The following is a 17279-nucleotide window of genomic DNA, read 5'->3' on the forward strand; positions in this document are numbered from 1 at the left end:
GCCATGCAGAAAATCCCTTAATGTCCGGAGGCGAGCCCACCACTGACTGAAAATGTAGGAGTGGGCTACAACAAGCTGTGGAGATGGGGAGCGAAAAATAGTTTAATTTGACCTATAGGATAAGCCAATATTCTTTAAATAATCTTCACCAACAGGTGTAAGGGTATGCTGATTCACACGGTTCATCAAAAATGATTAATAATCAAAATGAATTAATAAATATCTTATTTATAATTTATTAAATGAGACGTGTGAATGTAGGCCTACTTAACCTTGATTTCAACGTCATTTCCTATGTCAAAGACATTATTTACATGTTTAACATGTATATTTAACATACACAATAGTAGCCTACCTGTACTCCAAGACAGGAATACCATGACATAACCATAATACATGGCCAAAAAACTATGATGGCACGGTAGACGTCGGATGAAGGTTTATTTTCCAGGACAAAGTGTACTAGTGCCATCTTGTGGACAGCATGATAATATCTGAATACCCTACAATTTTTAATAAATTGTGGTTTAGGTCATGAAAGAACATTTCATTGTAATACATTAACTTTATTTCTTATGTAAAAATTAAATATAAAAAAATGGTTTCATTGTTATTTTCATTCATTTAAGGATTTCTAAGCGGAACTCATGTGCAGCCCAAAGTTTTTTTCCCGGAAACACGGAACATTTTTCGTGTGACATTAAAATGGCTGCTCACTAGAGAGTGGTCAAATAATTTTAATAAAAAAACTAAGGGTCACGGTATCTTCGCTTGAACAGAAACAACTATAATTTGTCACCAGAATTATTTTGTTTATTTTGCAATTGTCAAATGGCTTTGTTCACTGATGTCTGTCGAAGTGTTCGCACGCTGTTAGGTCAATGTCAGAGATCTGCGGCTGCAGCGGCGTGGATTCGTTGTCAGCTGTGTAAGTAACTGTAAATAACTAGACCCTTCAAATAATTCATTATTTACTCTCTGCTGGATGTGTGTGTTAAACTATACTGGTGACAAAATTGCAGTAGATTTGGAGATACGCAATCTGCTCTCTAAAAATGAGTATCCTTTGTGTTTGGGATCAAAAGCAAATAAAATAACAACAAAAAGAAGCAGCTGGAAATTAGATATGTGTGATAGAGACGGAAATGTGACATTCTGTATCACATAATTGATTGACTTAGAATCAGAAGAATGGCTGGAACCTCTCAAGGGATCTGTAGATTTATTTAATAAATGATGTTCAAGATGTCTCTTTCCACCAGCTCGGAAATACAGTCAGACGGCACCTGATCCAGAACCAGTGGTTAGTGATAATGAAGCCATCAATAAAACATTTGTTAACCGAAACCCAAGAAACCTGGACCAGATGGCCCTTGCAGTAAAGGATCGAGGCTGGGCTACAGTGTGGCCCTCTAGACAGTATTATCACAGGTTTGTAAGCATCCCAATTGTTTGTAATGGTTTAAAGTAATAGATGAGTTGTTTCAATAGCACATCCCTACTAACAGCATCCTAATAGCATCTTCCAGATACAAACATAGTTTTACATGTATATTTAACGTATGCCTTACCTTCCTCAGGTTGGTGTTCAGGCGCACACAGCATCACATCACAGCTGAAGTGTTCTCAAGTAACTCAATAGTTCCTGTGCTGTCTTGCTCCACGAAGGAGTGGGCAATGAAGCGAGAGCTGGGCTCCACACGGTCTGTAGCGGCTTGCCGTGCCGTAGGTGATGTGCTTGCTCAGCGGTGTCGTGAAGCAGGCATCACACGTATTGTTTATCGAGAGATACCGTGGAAGTTTCGCTCAGAGGCGGTGAGTCATTGAATGCATTTCTGCTTTGAGTCTTCAAATATTACACATTGATGGCCAGTTATTGATTTAAGTGCATAGACTAATTTATGTATTTTTCCCCCACTTCAGAATCAGACGTTCTGGACGGCCATGAAAGAGGGTGGTGTCGTGCTTAGTGAACCAAGGCGAAAATTCATTTAATTTTTTTTTATTATTATTATTACTATCTTGAATAGTGGCTTCGTCTGTAAATATAAATATTCTCATCTTTCAAACTGTGTGTTCATTGAGTCGATTTACAGTTCCATGCAGCAATTAGACTATTTGGATAGTCGAGTAATTGATTTTTAGTTTGATTCAAATGTGAAATCGTGAAAAATTATTCAGTTGCATTTTAATTTTCCAAATATATTTTAGGCAAGAAAAAGACTGACATACTGTTTAGTAGTGTCATTTGTACACTACTATGAAAAATTTGGGGTCAGTAACATTTTCCTTTTATATATATATATATATATATATATAACTTTTATTTGACAAGAATGTATTAAACTGATCTAAAATGATAGGAAAGACATTTATCATGGGACAAAAATGTATTTAAAATAAATGTTATTTACACTTTCTATTCATCATAAAATCCTAGGGAAAACATAGCACGATTTCCAAAAAAATATTAAGCAGCCATAGGCAACTGTTTTCAACTGCCAATAAGAAAATGTTTCTTGAGCATCAAATCAGCATATTACAATGATTTCTAAAGGATCATGTGACACTGAAGACTGGAGTAATGATGCTGAAAACTCAACTTTGCCATCACAGAGATAAATTATATTTAAGAAAGTATAAAAATAGAAAACAGCTCATTTAAATTGTAAAACTATTTCCACAACATTGCGCATTTACTGTATTTTTCCTTAAATAAATGCAACCTTAGTGAGCAAAAGACTTCTTACAGAAAACTTCAAATTACATATTTTAAAATAATGTGTGGTTCTATAAATCTGGACTCCATTTGACCAACACAAACAGTTAATTATTTGTTATATTTTAAGATGGATGTGCATATGTACTTGCTAGATTTGAATTAATCCACCACCTCAAATTTTTTGCCTGGATACAATATGTGTCCAAATAACAAATCAAAAATATAGTTCTATTGTTTCTGTCGCATTCTCTTGATTGCTGATCTTTCACTCGGTGCACGTGTCATTTGGATTAAAACTTAAAACATTTACGTGATTTATGTATAACGAGTGGTTCCTACATTATTACAGGAAGGCGGTACAGTAATCACGTTTTCAAGACGTTTTCTGTGGTCAAATATCTGAAGCGCACGCCCAGAAAGCTATACCTCCCAGACAGCGTGCAACTAGCCTATTCAATTGAGTTATTTTTCATGTCTTGCACTTGAACGAACAAATTCACACATAATTATGTTCTATTGTTTGAATCATAGTAAATATATTTCCAGTAATATCTGTAAAACACTAGTTTATATATACTTTTACATTAGCATTACAATAGACATATCTTAAAACCTGAAACACAAATTGATGCAAAAACAATGACATTGTCAATTAGATATTTCTCAAGCTCCCGTTATAAATTCAATTTAATTTTTAAAGCACAGACAACCTTGTATATCAAATCAAAAAGATACATGTTAAGGTCATAAATAGAAAAAAAAGCAACAGCAACTTTGACTTGATATTTAACGCCATCTGATACCAACAATGGAACTGAGTTGCATTAGAATAAAATGTATCACTGTTTTTGATGTTGATAAGGCATGGCACATTTTACATTAGGTGAGGAAAATCAGCACTTTGGCTGTGGGTTATCATCCATCACTAACACACAATTTAAGACATTCTTGTGGAAAATAACTGCAAAACCAGTGGTGTCTCAGTACTAAGAACATTCCACAACATAACTTTGGTTTCACAACATTGGCACTTTGTGCAATGACTATACACATTTCAACAAATGTTTTACAGCAGATTGTATATATACTTTATACATACAGGACTCGTGCTTCACAAAGACAGGCTTACATACAAAACAAACAGCATGCATACAGTTATGAGACATCATGCAAAGACACAAATCAACCACCCCTATAGCTAAAGACACATGTATTATGTAGGAGTTAGTTGTGTTAGTTTTAACTGCATGAATATTAAAACCAACAAAAGTAGTTATTTTGGTCCACCTTTATAAACTAAAGGCACTGAACCATCATGCAGAATTAATTAAACAGATCAATTAAATGTGGCACATTAACATTTTTAAGGAAAATACTCGGGTCTCTTCTCAGGTTGTTTCCTGCATACTATACAGGTTAAAAAACAAATATTAGACACCCGTTTAATTGAAAAAGACGTGGAAAATAGCTCTAAATTTTAAAAATATGCCTGATACCTTAATGATATAACATCTTTCTAGTAACTCAAAAGCTTGGGGTCAGTAAGATTTGTTTTTGATTGCTGATCTTTCACTCAGTGCACGTGTCATTTGGATTCAAACTAAAAACATTAACTATTACGTGATTTATGTATAACGAGTGGTTCCTACATTATTACAGGAAGGTGGTACAGTAATCACGTTTTCTATGGTCAAATATCTGAAGCGCACGCCCAGGTCTCTCAGTAAGATTTATTTTTTAGTCTCTCACCAAGCCTGCAATTATTTGATCAAATATACAATAAAAACAGTAATATTGAGCAATAAGTTCTAATATGATTAATATGATCTAAAGTAATGTTTAAAAAAAATATTTTTATATACGTTTTAAAATGTAATGTATTCCTGTGATGGCAAAGTTGTATTCAGTGTCACATGATCCTTCAGAAATCATTCTAATATGCTGATTTGCTGCTCAAAAAACAATTATTTTTTATTACGTTTAAAAGAAGTTGTGTTGCTTTTATGGAAACCATGAAATACATTTTTATATTAAGTATATATATAAATATTTTTTAACTATGTCTTTAGTGTCACTTTCAAATGATTTAATGTGTCCTTGCTAAATAAAAAGTACAAATTTCTTTAAAAAAAAGAGAAAAAAAATCTTACTGACCCTAAACTTTTGAACAGTAGTTTACACGGAATACTAAAATATTTAATCCTTGATTGCTTTCTCAACACTTTTTCAACTACTGATCTCCACAGAGACAATATAAAGCTTCACATTCATTGAGAGGAAACAGCTATAAAGTGGATTATTGCATAGGACTCCTAAAATGAGTGAGATCACACTCTTATTAATAACATGAAACAATGCTATAAGAGAGGCTTGTTCGTGTTTCTGTAAAATGAGAAATAACAGCAAAAAAAAAAAAAAAAGTCCACTCAATCTATAATACCATATTAAAATCTGTGAAGTAAACTGAATTGTATGGCTCAGTATGAAGGTGCAAAGGATACAGAAATATCAAAAGGCACAACGTGACAAATAGAATGATAATGCTCTGAGGAAATTGGTTCCTTTATCAATACTCACTTGACAATGGGTGGCTGACAGAAACCAGCTGTTGTAGATATTTTTTAACAATCCAACTGAAACCGACCACAGATTAAGAGTTTTGGGCTAGATGGGCAGGTACGGGAAAATTGTTACGATATCTATTGATATGTAACCATGTGCTTTTGTGCGTGTTGCCTCCAAGTGAAGTTATCTAAAAATACAGCAACTATATGAACAGATTCCCTCTGAGTCTTCAAAACACTTGAAATGATACAATCAGAAGGCTAAGACTTGTGTGCAAGAGTGTCCTTTATATAAGCATCACTATTTGTAATCTTTTTCCTCACCTTATCACTTTTTTATTCCTGCCTCTTCATATTTCTTAACACAACCCCTTTTTTTAAGCGCTTCAGAGACCGGCTTGATCCTGGTTCGTGTTCTGTGACTGTCTGCAGCTTGGTCCAGGGGAAACATCAACATGTGTTTTCTGATGAGTCAAGCCCCTTCTTCCATGACTCCGCCTTCGTTGCGCAGGAGAATATCTCTGACAAACCGGAATTCTTCAGTTAATGACTGCTTGCATGAGATTTGACTTGTTTTTTCACAAATCGATATCAATAAATGTTGCATTCCAGACCTTTTCCTCTCACCTCTTTATCGATCCTGTCTCTGTCTTCATCGTCAAGCTGAATAGACTGCATAAGAGAAAACAAATCCATCCTGCCACTTCTGCTGGGGCTGGATGACACCTAGGAAATAAAGTTTTGCAGACATTTAAAAAACATTATTTAAAATAGTAAATAAAGCCACTTATACATTTAAAAACATTAAAATGGTCAAGTGTAATGAATTTAAATTGTCTGTCTCTGTCTGGTCTAACCTTATCACTTTCTTGAATGGTAATAAGTGGGTTGGATGTGGCTGTCTCTGCCCCATGCGTATCAGGAACACTCTCGTCAAACTGCTCAAAGACCTGAGAATGGACACCCAAAGAAATAAACATACCTCTGATTAAACCGATTTGAAAACTAAAGAGATACTGAAAAGCATCAAAAGTCACTGTTATAAGACACATCCCCTTACATCCGTATCCTCTTCACTGCTTCCCTCTTCTTCTGGGCTGTCTGATTGTTCCTCTTTCTGTTCAAGTTCACCCCCTGTGGCTGTTTCGTTGTGGACAGATGGCTGACGGACATCTGGCTTGGACTTCCTCCTCCAGAGGGCACTGTGGCGCTGTTTACTGTAAGGCACATTGAAATGTTTGAAATTAAATCTAGTACTGCTAAATATTTAAAAACTATTAAAAAAAAGACTGCAGTTAACATTACTGCCATTTCATTCTACACAGTGGAAATGGAAGGTCACATTAAATGCACCGCACAAAATTGTCGCTTAGTATGCTGCAAAAAAGCCTCTACCAATCTGTGTCTATGAATGGGTTTATTAAACACTTACAGTACAGGAAATCTATTGAGTAAATATATAGTCATATGGTTATCGGTTTATGCTGCAGTTTATCAAGTGAGTCGTGTAATATATGGACTACCATTCAAAAGTTTGGGGTCAGTAAAAAAGTTTTTTTTTTAAAGAAATAATTATGCAGGAACGAATTAAACTGAATAAATAAAAAGTGACAGTAAAGAAATGTTACAAAAGATTGCCATTTCAAATAAAAAGCTGTTCTTTTGAACTTTCTATTTATCCATCACTGGTTCCACAAAATTATTAAGCAGGATAACGGTTTTCAACATTGATAAGATTTCTGAAGGATCATGGGGACACTGAAGAGTGAAGTATTAGCTGCTGAAAATTCAGCTTTGTAGTCACAGGCATAAATTACATTTTAAAATATATTTAAATAGAAAACCGTTATTTTAAATTGTAATGATATTTCACAATTTTACAGTTTCTACTGTATTTTTGATCAAATAAATGCAGCCTTGGTGAGTGAGAGACTTTGTATGGAGTGAATTTGCACTATTCAGTTCCTTCATTTACACACAACAATAAACTAGACTTGACTTGTGTAGTTACTCAATGGATGTTCAGGTACAGACAAGTGGGAAAGTGTCTGTATTTCTGTGTGAATGCTTGTTTGCATAAATGCAACAATCTCAGTACAGCACCATAATGAAAGCATAAGTCACCTGGCACTGAGGATGCCACTATACGTATGCAGCTGTTTGAGGAAACCTTCGTTGGGCTGCACTATAGGCCGTCTTTCTCTGACGTGGATGAGGGCTTGGTCTAAAGTCCAGCCCTGCTGCTTCATCAGGAAAGCAATTACTGTGGAGGCAGAGCGAGAGACGCCCATCTTACAATGCACCAGTACGGCCTGTCCACTCTTCCTGTATCATCATCAGTACGAAACAATGGCATAAAACGTTAGCATGAGAGAGATAGCGCACAAAGACATACTCTAATCATTTTCATAGGGGTTTAGTATACCATACTGCACGTGTGTCTAAATATAAACTAATGAATTTTAAGAGAAGGATCAGTGTAGGAGGTCTGCACAGAAAAAAAACCAATATGCATGCCAACCATAGACCAAAATAAGGAAGAGGAGTGTGTGTGTTGAGCACCTTGCTTCACTGATGAATGTGTATGTGTTATTCCAGTGTGAGAGTAGGTCGGTCGCCTCCACATCGTAAACTCTAATATTCATATAGGTGAAGCATTCTGGGAAAAAGTTGTCAATCTCCATGGTAACATTCAGGATGTAGCCCACACTACCAAAAAGAAAAAAGGTGTTTTTATTCATCTGCCGCAGAAAATCTTAATTTAATGAGAATAACTCAATTATTTTAAATTAGTACAAATATAATAATTCAGCAATTATTTAATTAAAATATTAATTAAATTACTACATTATTTTAAAGTATTTTAATCATTAAAATTGAAACTGTATACTTGTTCTTATGTAGTTCTTCAGAGTTGGCAGCATTCCATTCTGAACCCTTTGGGGGGTCGGGGAGACAGACAAATAAATGTCAGTGTATGTTTGAAACAACAGTATAGTGGATTAGACAGAAGACAAATGTCATCACTCACCAAGTAAAGGTAGTCCAATATTCTGGAAGGTTTGTCCATCTGTGCCATCGTGACCATCATCTCGTTGTCAATATACTCCTTGTAGTCCTTCATCTCTATGCCTATTCTGGACTCCAGGGCTGTTCGCACCTAAAAACACACAGAAAAAAGTGTCTCTAGCTCACCAGCTAGTGTTGGGCGCTAACAACCCTAAAGTCATGGGTTATACATTATATTAAAAGGCAAGTCACATGACATACAATGCTTACAAACATCAAATCAAGCTGCTCACTAAAAGATGCCTGAATGTTATGTTCATACCACGAAGATTCTCTGGATAAGACAGCAAGCCCAGGCACATTAGTTCATACTGTAAGTCACATAAGTTCTAGAATAAGAGAATCTTTAAAAGGTGTGTCTGGCTTACACTACCATTCAAATGTTTGTGGTCCGTGAGATTCTTTTTGCTTATAAAATATAAGAGGGATATAAAATTTATACTTTTATTCAGCATTGACACATTCAATTTACTTAAACTTTCCATTTATTCAAAGAATTCAAAAATTGAGAGGCATAACTGTTTCTAGCGTTGAATAAGAAATGTTCCTTTAGCACGAAAAAAAAGAAGCGGATGATTATTTCTGAAGAATCATGTGACACTGAAGACTGGACACTAAATGCAGCTTTTGGCATCACAGGAATATATATATTTTTAAAAAATACAAATATATATACACATTTTATATATAATTTTTTTAAAAATTTTACTAATATTTCACAATATTACTGTTTTTAGACTGCATATGTTTTTAATATATTTTAGAATGTAATAAATTCACAGTTAATCTCCAAATTAATGTAGAAACAACAAAGACAATATATTCTAAATACTTGGCATCTTTTTATAAGAAAGGCCAATATCAATTATACTAATACAGCTACTGATGTCTCGAAAATTTTCTCCCCCAAATTTTAAACATTAATTATAGCCATTTAAATTATTACATATTACAGTGTATTGAAAGCAATTTTTTATTTACATTTATTGAGCTTCAAAAATATAACAACTTTTAATTTAAATGAGCTTAAAACAATCCTCACATTAACCAATAATAAATGTCATATTTACCTGTGAAGTAATCAAACAGTCTGCACCGCATACATTATAAATTAAATATAGATTAATCCTTATTAAAGCTACAAAAGTTCTTTAGTCGAGAGCAGGGAGTAATTTTTTTGATTAACGTTACTGACAGACAGCTTTAGTGGCTGCTGTCACTTTAAAACCTGCAACTGCTGCACATCACAACTCTTTGCGTTCATTTAAGGCTTTATTTAACCCATTTAAGACTGCTCTTATGAGGAAACTCGACAAAGCAGACATTTTGGCATAAATGTGTGTGTTATTGTTCGTTCAAGCACGAAAGAGAACTTGATTCTCTTTTGTCTTGTCGTGCTTGAATGGTTTAAAAGCATCTGCATGAATTAGAGCGTGATCATATAATGTCATGCTAGCCAAAGGATGGCAGAAAATACAGATGCTGCGTTAAATATTTTAACGGGTTAAACTGGACAAAAATTAAATCGCATGCGTTAACTTTGACAGCACTAGTTATATGACATAATACAATTGAAATATAGGGTGGAACTGATTGGACCATAAAAATTGGTCTATAGGTGATTGGAGGGAGATCGTCATGGGATGCTGTTTCAAAGGCGGAGAAAAGACACTCTCTTTCATTTTACCTGCTTTGAGGTAATGTTTTCCAAGTCCTCAGTTCTCATGATATCTCGTAGTTGGGCTTTGATCTCCCTCTCCACTGACTCCCGATTGGACGCTGAATTTCCTACGGTGTACTTCCTGACTGACTCCAGGCCAGTCATAGCCCCCCATTCATTAAGGCAGTGCTGGTCAGATTCCACATGTTCTCTGTAATGTTGTGCCCACTCCAGCCCGCAGCCAGGTATGACAGCTCCACGCACGGCCCGTTCACAGCAGCCATGCAGCGCCTGCAACACTGACCTTGTGCAAAGTGAGAGCATCACAGGGCAGAGAGTTGTGAACAATCCATCGACAAACCACAAACACATTTTAAACATTCACAGAGCAAATTTAGAGTCTTTATACAGATGTCTAGCAGGGAGCACGTGTTGACTGCCTAATAGCCAGAAGAGAAACAGTTAAAGCGATAGAGTATAAAATAGCATTATTACTGAAAACAAAGAATTAAGTGTGTAGGCTGCAAGACCAAAGTTACATTTCATATTGTTGTTAGATGAGGAAATTGGTAGTTTCCTCAGCATTTCCTGCTTTAAAACTTACCACATCGTCTGAATGGACACAGGCTTAAAGATTCGTGTCACTTCTGCAGATGTCACACTGAAACCTCTGTAACAGAACAAGTGAAGCAAACTGTCAGAAAAGCAGAACCCTGAGGCTCAGGCCTTAACTGTGTATAAAGTTCTGCTGAACTATGCAGATAAAATATAAAGTGGATATTTTTTCAGTCAAACTGAACTTTTGATTGAAAATGTTGTTTACATTTTATGATTTTATATCCATTTACATTGCTAATAGCAGCCATGCTTCAATGTCTGAAATGTTGACTGTTTCCTAATTTTCTAAAGAAACAAAACCTTTGTCCTTGAGCTCACTTCACCTTACAAACCGCATGAAACAAGATTACTCTTTTAGAATTCTATAATTCAACTTTTAAGATCCCATACAGTAAATGTCATGTTATGCCTTTATTATCATATGTTTGCACTTATGGTTTCTGTCTGGTCAGAATGACTCAGCTGTATGGTCTTACCCATCTCCATCTAGGTAAACCTGTGTGTCACTCCATATTGGCAAGACAAGGCCAATAGTGCACTCATCACTAAGGAAGAGTAAAAAAAACAACAAAAAAAAACAATGAGTGAGAGACATATCTTAACAGCCTTGCTGAAATATAATGTAATTTTTAAAACATCTGCTAGAACACTTTATTTTTAACCGGATAGTTCGGCCAAAATGAAAATGGTCATTATTTACTCATCCTGATGATGATGCAAAACATCATCTTTCATTCTTTTGTGAGACATAAAAGAAATGTCTTGCTGTTTTTGTCCATACAGGTTTGGAATGTCATGAGGGTGGGTGAGTAAATTATGACAGAATTTACATTTTTGGGGTGAACTATCCCATTAAAACAGCAACTAAACATTTGTAAAAAAAAATCTGCACATTCCCATTCCAAAAAAAATTGAACAGCCTACTTGAATCATTTGTGTTGGTGCACTGAGGTTATGAAAAATGCAACAATATTTAGGCTGTAAATCTGAGATATACAAATATTTAACACATCACACATACAATTGAAATTTATGGATTTATCTCTAATGAAATAAAAGCTTCTTATGATGACTTGATAATATGGTTCATAAACCTACCTGTTTGAGCCTGGAAAGTCCATGCCAAGTAGTAGGCTCTCCTGTTTTTTGTCAAGTGTGCCAACTATAAGCAAATATCTCAATCTGACTGGGCTCGACGACTCCAAACGCACAGCCTGAGGCAGGGAAAAAGAGAACGTCAAGGTTAATGTATTTAAATGAGACACAGAAGTCTGAGCTGGATTCATTTAAAAAAATGTAAAAAAATTACACGGCAAATAAAATTCGATTTTTTTCTCCATCATTACAATTCAGGCACAGCACTCATGCATGGCTATACATTGTATTGTGTGTAACCGTGTTCAAAAACGAAGTCAAAGCAAAGCGGTTTATTGTCATTTCTGCATAACAGAAGATGGAACAAACAGAAGTGTCTCCAGAAACCACATTGCAGAACATGTGACGTTACATATGCTAAACATAGTGTCTAATAGACACGGACAGTAAAAACAAGCACTTCCATATATTAGTCTGAAACAGACAATACATTGAGTAAATGCATAAGGTAGCAATATATCCATATGCTTTGATCAACACATTTCCATTATTTTCCAGTCATCTTACAAACAGCAATTTCTAGTTGATGATATAAAGAAATTCATATTCTATATAGATTTTTTATTAAATGCATTTTTTCTATTAATTCCAATCACTTTTATAGGCCTCAAAATGACCATTTTCAAAACTTGTCCATGACCATAGAGACCCTAAGCATAGACAGGCAGTGTAGTAAAACAAGTGTGGTTTAGGGGATCCTAACCAGTTTGACTGTGTCCTCTGGTCGTAGTAACGAAATCATTGCATGCAAATGTCTGCGCTGAGTGTCAGAGGCTCGGCCTCCTTGTCTAGGACCAAGTAGAGAGGGTATGGTGTCTTCATGTAATCCCTCCCTCTCTCCCTCTTCCACCAGGAGCACTGCCCCCTTTACCAGGGCAAAACTTTCTCTGGTGTGCAGAAATGAAAAATTAATCAGCAACACATTTCTAGAGGAAACACTATATACACTAAAATACACATGAATGGTTAAAGCTGTATCAGGAAACTTCACCTTTTCTGAAGTCTTCCTCGTCTTGGGATAGGCTCATCCTTGAAAATAAAATGAAGTAGACAACATTAAGATTAAACTAGAAGTAAAGGAACATGATAACTCTAAGATTTACTCAGAGAATGGTGATGTTAAAAATGGGTGGAGGGTGAATTGATTATGTAATGCACTTAATTGCAAACAGAGATCTGTAGATTCTGCTTGACTCCTTTGGATCATCTGACACAGTAAGTGCTATTTGCCAAAATGGCTAAATAAAAACTTGCACTTAAGCCTTTTTTCGAACCCATTACTCATTCTGAGATGAGCGACTGGGGAAAAATAGAAAAAAAGGATCCTTGGAAACACAATGACAAGGCGTTTTGACAAAACTTGTCAATTGTAATGCAGTGAGAGTATGATAAGACACTGAGGAAGCTCATTCTAAAGATGATTAAGGGAGAAACAGATAGAGTGCGACAGAGAGAAGGACACCAAAGAGGCTGTTATCAATGCTTTAACGAATGAAAGAGGAGACAGTAACATTACCTGTTATGTGACTGACGTGTCCAGACAGAGACAAGTAGAAAAAGAAGAGAGGGGGTGGAAAGGAGGAGCAATGAGGTTGTATGTTAAAAATCCAGTGAGGCTTTACTCTAAATAGTCTGAACATAGGATGTTATAGAAGAAGATACATAGTATGCACGGGTTATGGATGAAAAAGGAATCTTATGTTAGATAATAAATACAACAACTAGCACACAATCAAAAGAGACAGAATGATTAATGGACAGCAATACAAGTTATCAGACACTTGATTCTTGGCTCTTTAGTAGAATCCTCACATAATTCTGGGGCTTTTTTTGGAACAGTGTGAAATGGATTATCAGATTCACAGCAAGTTTGGGAAGCGTTTGGAATGCTACCAAAAAGACATTCCTCCTAAATATACATAAACTTGTGAGCAGAAAAAGGTGTAGAGTAACTGGACACACATGGAGGGAGTGGGAGTAGGGTTAAAGAACATGTGGAGAACTGCAACTGACAATTTTCTTCTGTAGCATTTTATAAATGCACCATTTTTAGACTCAATAAAACTCACCGGTGTCGTGCAAATAGATGGAGTTCTGTGCAAGGTCAGCAAAGCCATTCCACAGCCAGGTATCCTGCTTTAACACCAGCAGACGAGTCAGAGCAGCTCAGCACAATGAAAGTTTACTGGGTTGAGTAGAAAGAAAAAAAAACAAATGACACAGTGTATGATGCACGGTACCAAGTGCAAAGATGTGATACTGAATCAAGACTGTATAAAGTGCAGCTAGACTGAATTTACTATAAAGTAGGGGCGATACCGATTTTAATAAATAACCATTGTCTGATTCTGATACCGATATTTGTCACTTGCTCTCTTATTTTAACTTTTATATTCACTTAATATTCAACAGTATTATTGATCTGACTGAACTGTTGTTTGAGAACTGAACTGAGCCAGACGATGACATCATTTTTTTTTTTTTTTTTTTGCAGAACTGCTTTATAGATGAAATTAACTAACTTAATAATTCATGATTTTTACAATGGAACCGAATCAACACTGAACTGACTTCAGCTGAACAAGAGCCGAAATGCATTATTTTCTTGTTATCATTGTAAAGCTGCTTTGAAACAATCTGTGTTGTGCACTATAAAGGTAACTTTACTTGAGTCATTAAGATTATTGTTTTGATCATGCTTTGAGCTAGCAAAGTTCAAAAATGCATGCATTAAGGTATAGCCTGCTAGTTTATTGCTGCATCATCAAAAAATATTCTATTGAACATGGATTGGATCCATTTAACATTCAACAGGCCAACACAAATAAATAAATACAACAGAACAAAGATGCATATAAAATAAACAATGCTTTTCAGGCAGGTCTAACAGTAGTTTTCAGTTACAGAAATAAAGTAAGCGAATGTAAAATATATTCTTCATTGTTTTATTTAAATATACATTAATCCTTATTAAAGTTATTTATTCAAGAGCAAAGATGTTTGATTAAGATTAAAAAAATATTAGGCTGCAATCACTTTAAGATCTGCACGGATTCAATATACTGTTACACGTGTTTTATTGCTCAACTATTTACATTAATTTAAGACATAACAGACTATGTTTATAAGGATATCAGCAAAGATGGGCATTTTAATATAATTTTGTGTGAATTAGAAGTAGTGAAAGAGAAGTCAATTCAGTATTTGCGTACAGTCTAAAAAATTTTTTTTTATTTTTTTTGCGCTTGAACATTTAAATTTGCATGTCTTAAAAACAAAAGGATAAACTTTTGTCAAGGTGCAGCACTGGCCCAATCTGGACAGTGACAGTTCTGTCAATTGTCTCGAGCGTTGTTCACGCTGGTCACCAGGCAGTCCTTATTGTCAAGCCCTGCTGTTTTTTGTGCAGATTTGGTTGTTGTTTTTTTAGCAAGCATTTCATTATTTTACCCTCAGAAAAATGTTGGATTATGCAAAAGACATTATACAACTTAGTGCCTTCACCCAGTTAGTTAATAACCATCGGATTTTTATATCAGCCTTTTTAAAAATCAGTCGATAAATATTGACGGTGGATGTATTTTTACTATAAAGCAGACTCAAAATCTGATAATAAAATCCATATGTGGGTTTCAGCCACTTACATGCAGTCATTTATAATTCAAGTCAGAGAAATGAGATTGTTAACCTTCCAAAAGAGAACCCAAGAGAATTTTATTTGAGCTGTGCATTTTCCATTCACGTCATATAGTGTTTGCAGTTATGTAACATGGTTAAAAAATTCAGACATCAATTAAGATGTCGCTTAGAAGGGGCTGGCTACTTTGAATTAAACAAATATTTGTGGATACCAATATGATGACTTATATCTTCTCACAAATTTAGCACTGCTACTTTATGTGCAAATTCTGAAAATGAAATAAGATTTACTTCATTATTATCATTATTTATCGAATGAAAATTTTGAAACGCATAATGTGGGACACAGCTAGATAAGTTCGTAAATTAAAATGATAATTAATCAAAACAATGTTCACTAAAATTAAATGTAAATTAAATTGTCAAAATAATGACATTGTAGTATTTAATTGTTAGACTGTTTCAGATTGTTAATGTGAGAATTGAGTCAAGACATCTGAAGTGGAACAGAAGGCTTTAAAAAAAATATATGCAAGTCTTTTAATCTTTTTTGATATGCAATCTTTTCTAATTATTTATATACCCCTGTCGTGTGTCCTTTTTTTCTTTCGTTTATTTGTTCTACATTGTGACCCTTTCCTTCTTTGTTTGTATAATGTTCTCAATAAAATAATATTTTAAAAAAATGTTGATGGGGTATAAAATGTCTTAAAGGTCTTAAAACTAAATAAACAAAAAAACTGGGATTTGTGCTTCTAATGTTTTAATGTATACTAAAGTCGATGGACTCCAAAGTATACCTTATTCGTGGGATGTGCCATAAATTCCCAACACATAAATAAATCATGTAATGTAACAGTTAACCGAAATTAAACAGCCAAGTGATATGCGGTCTAAGATGGAGACATGCCGTGAAATTGTTTTTGCCATATCCATGACACATCACAAAAAAAGCGCTCATGTAAACCCACACACTCTGAAATATCACAAGATATCAAAATATCTGCTCGAAGTATTATTGAATACGTGTATGAAGCTGTAATTATAGCGTAACGTGCGCGTCATATTGATACAGTCTGCAATGCTCAAGCATTTAACGTAACGTTACTGTTTTACGAGACAAACTTGGAATCTATGCATGTTCGATCTTTCAGTTTCACCGTTGCCTTGAAAAATTAATCGATAAATTATGCCACATACCTAATATACCGCAGATAAGTCTGTCTGTAGACATGCTTATGCCTAGCTCCAACACAGCTGTGTTTGAAACAACAACTCGAGGCTTGTCATTGCCAGTTCCTTAAGAAAAGCAAAGGAGGGCGGACTAAACATGGAGAGTTCGCTTACCTGCCGCGTTGAAACACTTCGGAATTACAAGAATGATGAATTTTCCTCAATAAATCGTGTTAGTTATTATAATCCCATGACCACAACTTTTACATTGGTCCAAAATACATTTAAAGGGGAAGGCAGAGCACTGTTTCACGAAACCAGGAAGACAGATTCTCGGCCGAGAAAAGTAAATGTGCCCTTAAATGGAGAGGCGGATCGGGAGTAATTCGTCTATTAAAGCGACAGTGACATATAGTTATTTCTTGATACCTAAGAACTGACTCAACATTCAATTTGGTCGGTAAATAAGGGATAAAAATCTATATGTTCAAGTCATTTTTTGTTATAGCCTACAGAGGAGGTTGCGGCAGTACAAAATCTGCATATCATAAAAATACGTTATTGACTAAAGATTCTGTTAAGAAATAAAATTTCAACTAATTATTTCTTCGCCATTCCCACATTAAAATGTATAAATCCACCAAGGGGTCATTGCTAAGTAGCCTAAAAGTTGAAAGCT

At 35.0% G+C, this 17279-nt stretch overlaps 2 protein-coding genes across 3 annotated transcripts; one reads left to right on the forward strand and one right to left on the reverse strand.

The window, feature by feature from the left end:
- The first annotated feature begins 685 nt into the window (after positions 1 to 685).
- Positions 686 to 2069, forward strand: mrpl18 (mitochondrial ribosomal protein L18). Its single transcript, XM_077247976.1, has 4 exons — positions 686 to 928; positions 1263 to 1431; positions 1581 to 1815; positions 1924 to 2069. Exons 1-4 carry the CDS (start codon positions 832 to 834, stop codon positions 1993 to 1995), a joined length of 573 nt encoding a protein of 190 aa, XP_077104091.1. The 5' UTR covers positions 686 to 831; the 3' UTR covers positions 1996 to 2069.
- Positions 2070 to 3391: 1322 nt separating this feature from the next.
- Positions 3392 to 16983, reverse strand: LOC143757017 (protein phosphatase Slingshot homolog 3). 2 transcript variants are annotated; one of them, XM_077247974.1, is made up of 16 exons: positions 16775 to 16983; positions 13858 to 13973; positions 12780 to 12817; positions 12492 to 12675; positions 11732 to 11847; positions 11110 to 11178; positions 10620 to 10685; positions 10043 to 10319; positions 8318 to 8446; positions 8177 to 8223; positions 7849 to 7995; positions 7411 to 7611; positions 6347 to 6503; positions 6144 to 6236; positions 5914 to 6012; positions 3392 to 5807 (listed from the first exon to the last, which is right to left on the reverse strand). In XM_077247974.1, exons 2-16 carry the CDS (start codon positions 13903 to 13905, stop codon positions 5673 to 5675), a joined length of 1806 nt encoding a protein of 601 aa, XP_077104089.1. In that variant the 5' UTR covers positions 13906 to 13973; positions 16775 to 16983; the 3' UTR covers positions 3392 to 5672. The 2 variants fall into 2 exon arrangements, with proteins under 2 accessions (XP_077104089.1, XP_077104090.1); XM_077247975.1 differs by lacking the exon at positions 16775 to 16983 and adding an exon at positions 16628 to 16710.
- Positions 16984 to 17279: the final 296 nt, after the last annotated feature.

This window comes from Siphateles boraxobius, unplaced genomic scaffold, assembly GCF_051911475.1.
Source record: "Siphateles boraxobius isolate OS27281-9 unplaced genomic scaffold, OSU_SipBor_1 3, whole genome shotgun sequence".
In the NCBI taxonomy this organism is placed as follows: Eukaryota; Metazoa; Chordata; class Actinopteri; order Cypriniformes; family Leuciscidae; genus Siphateles; species Siphateles boraxobius.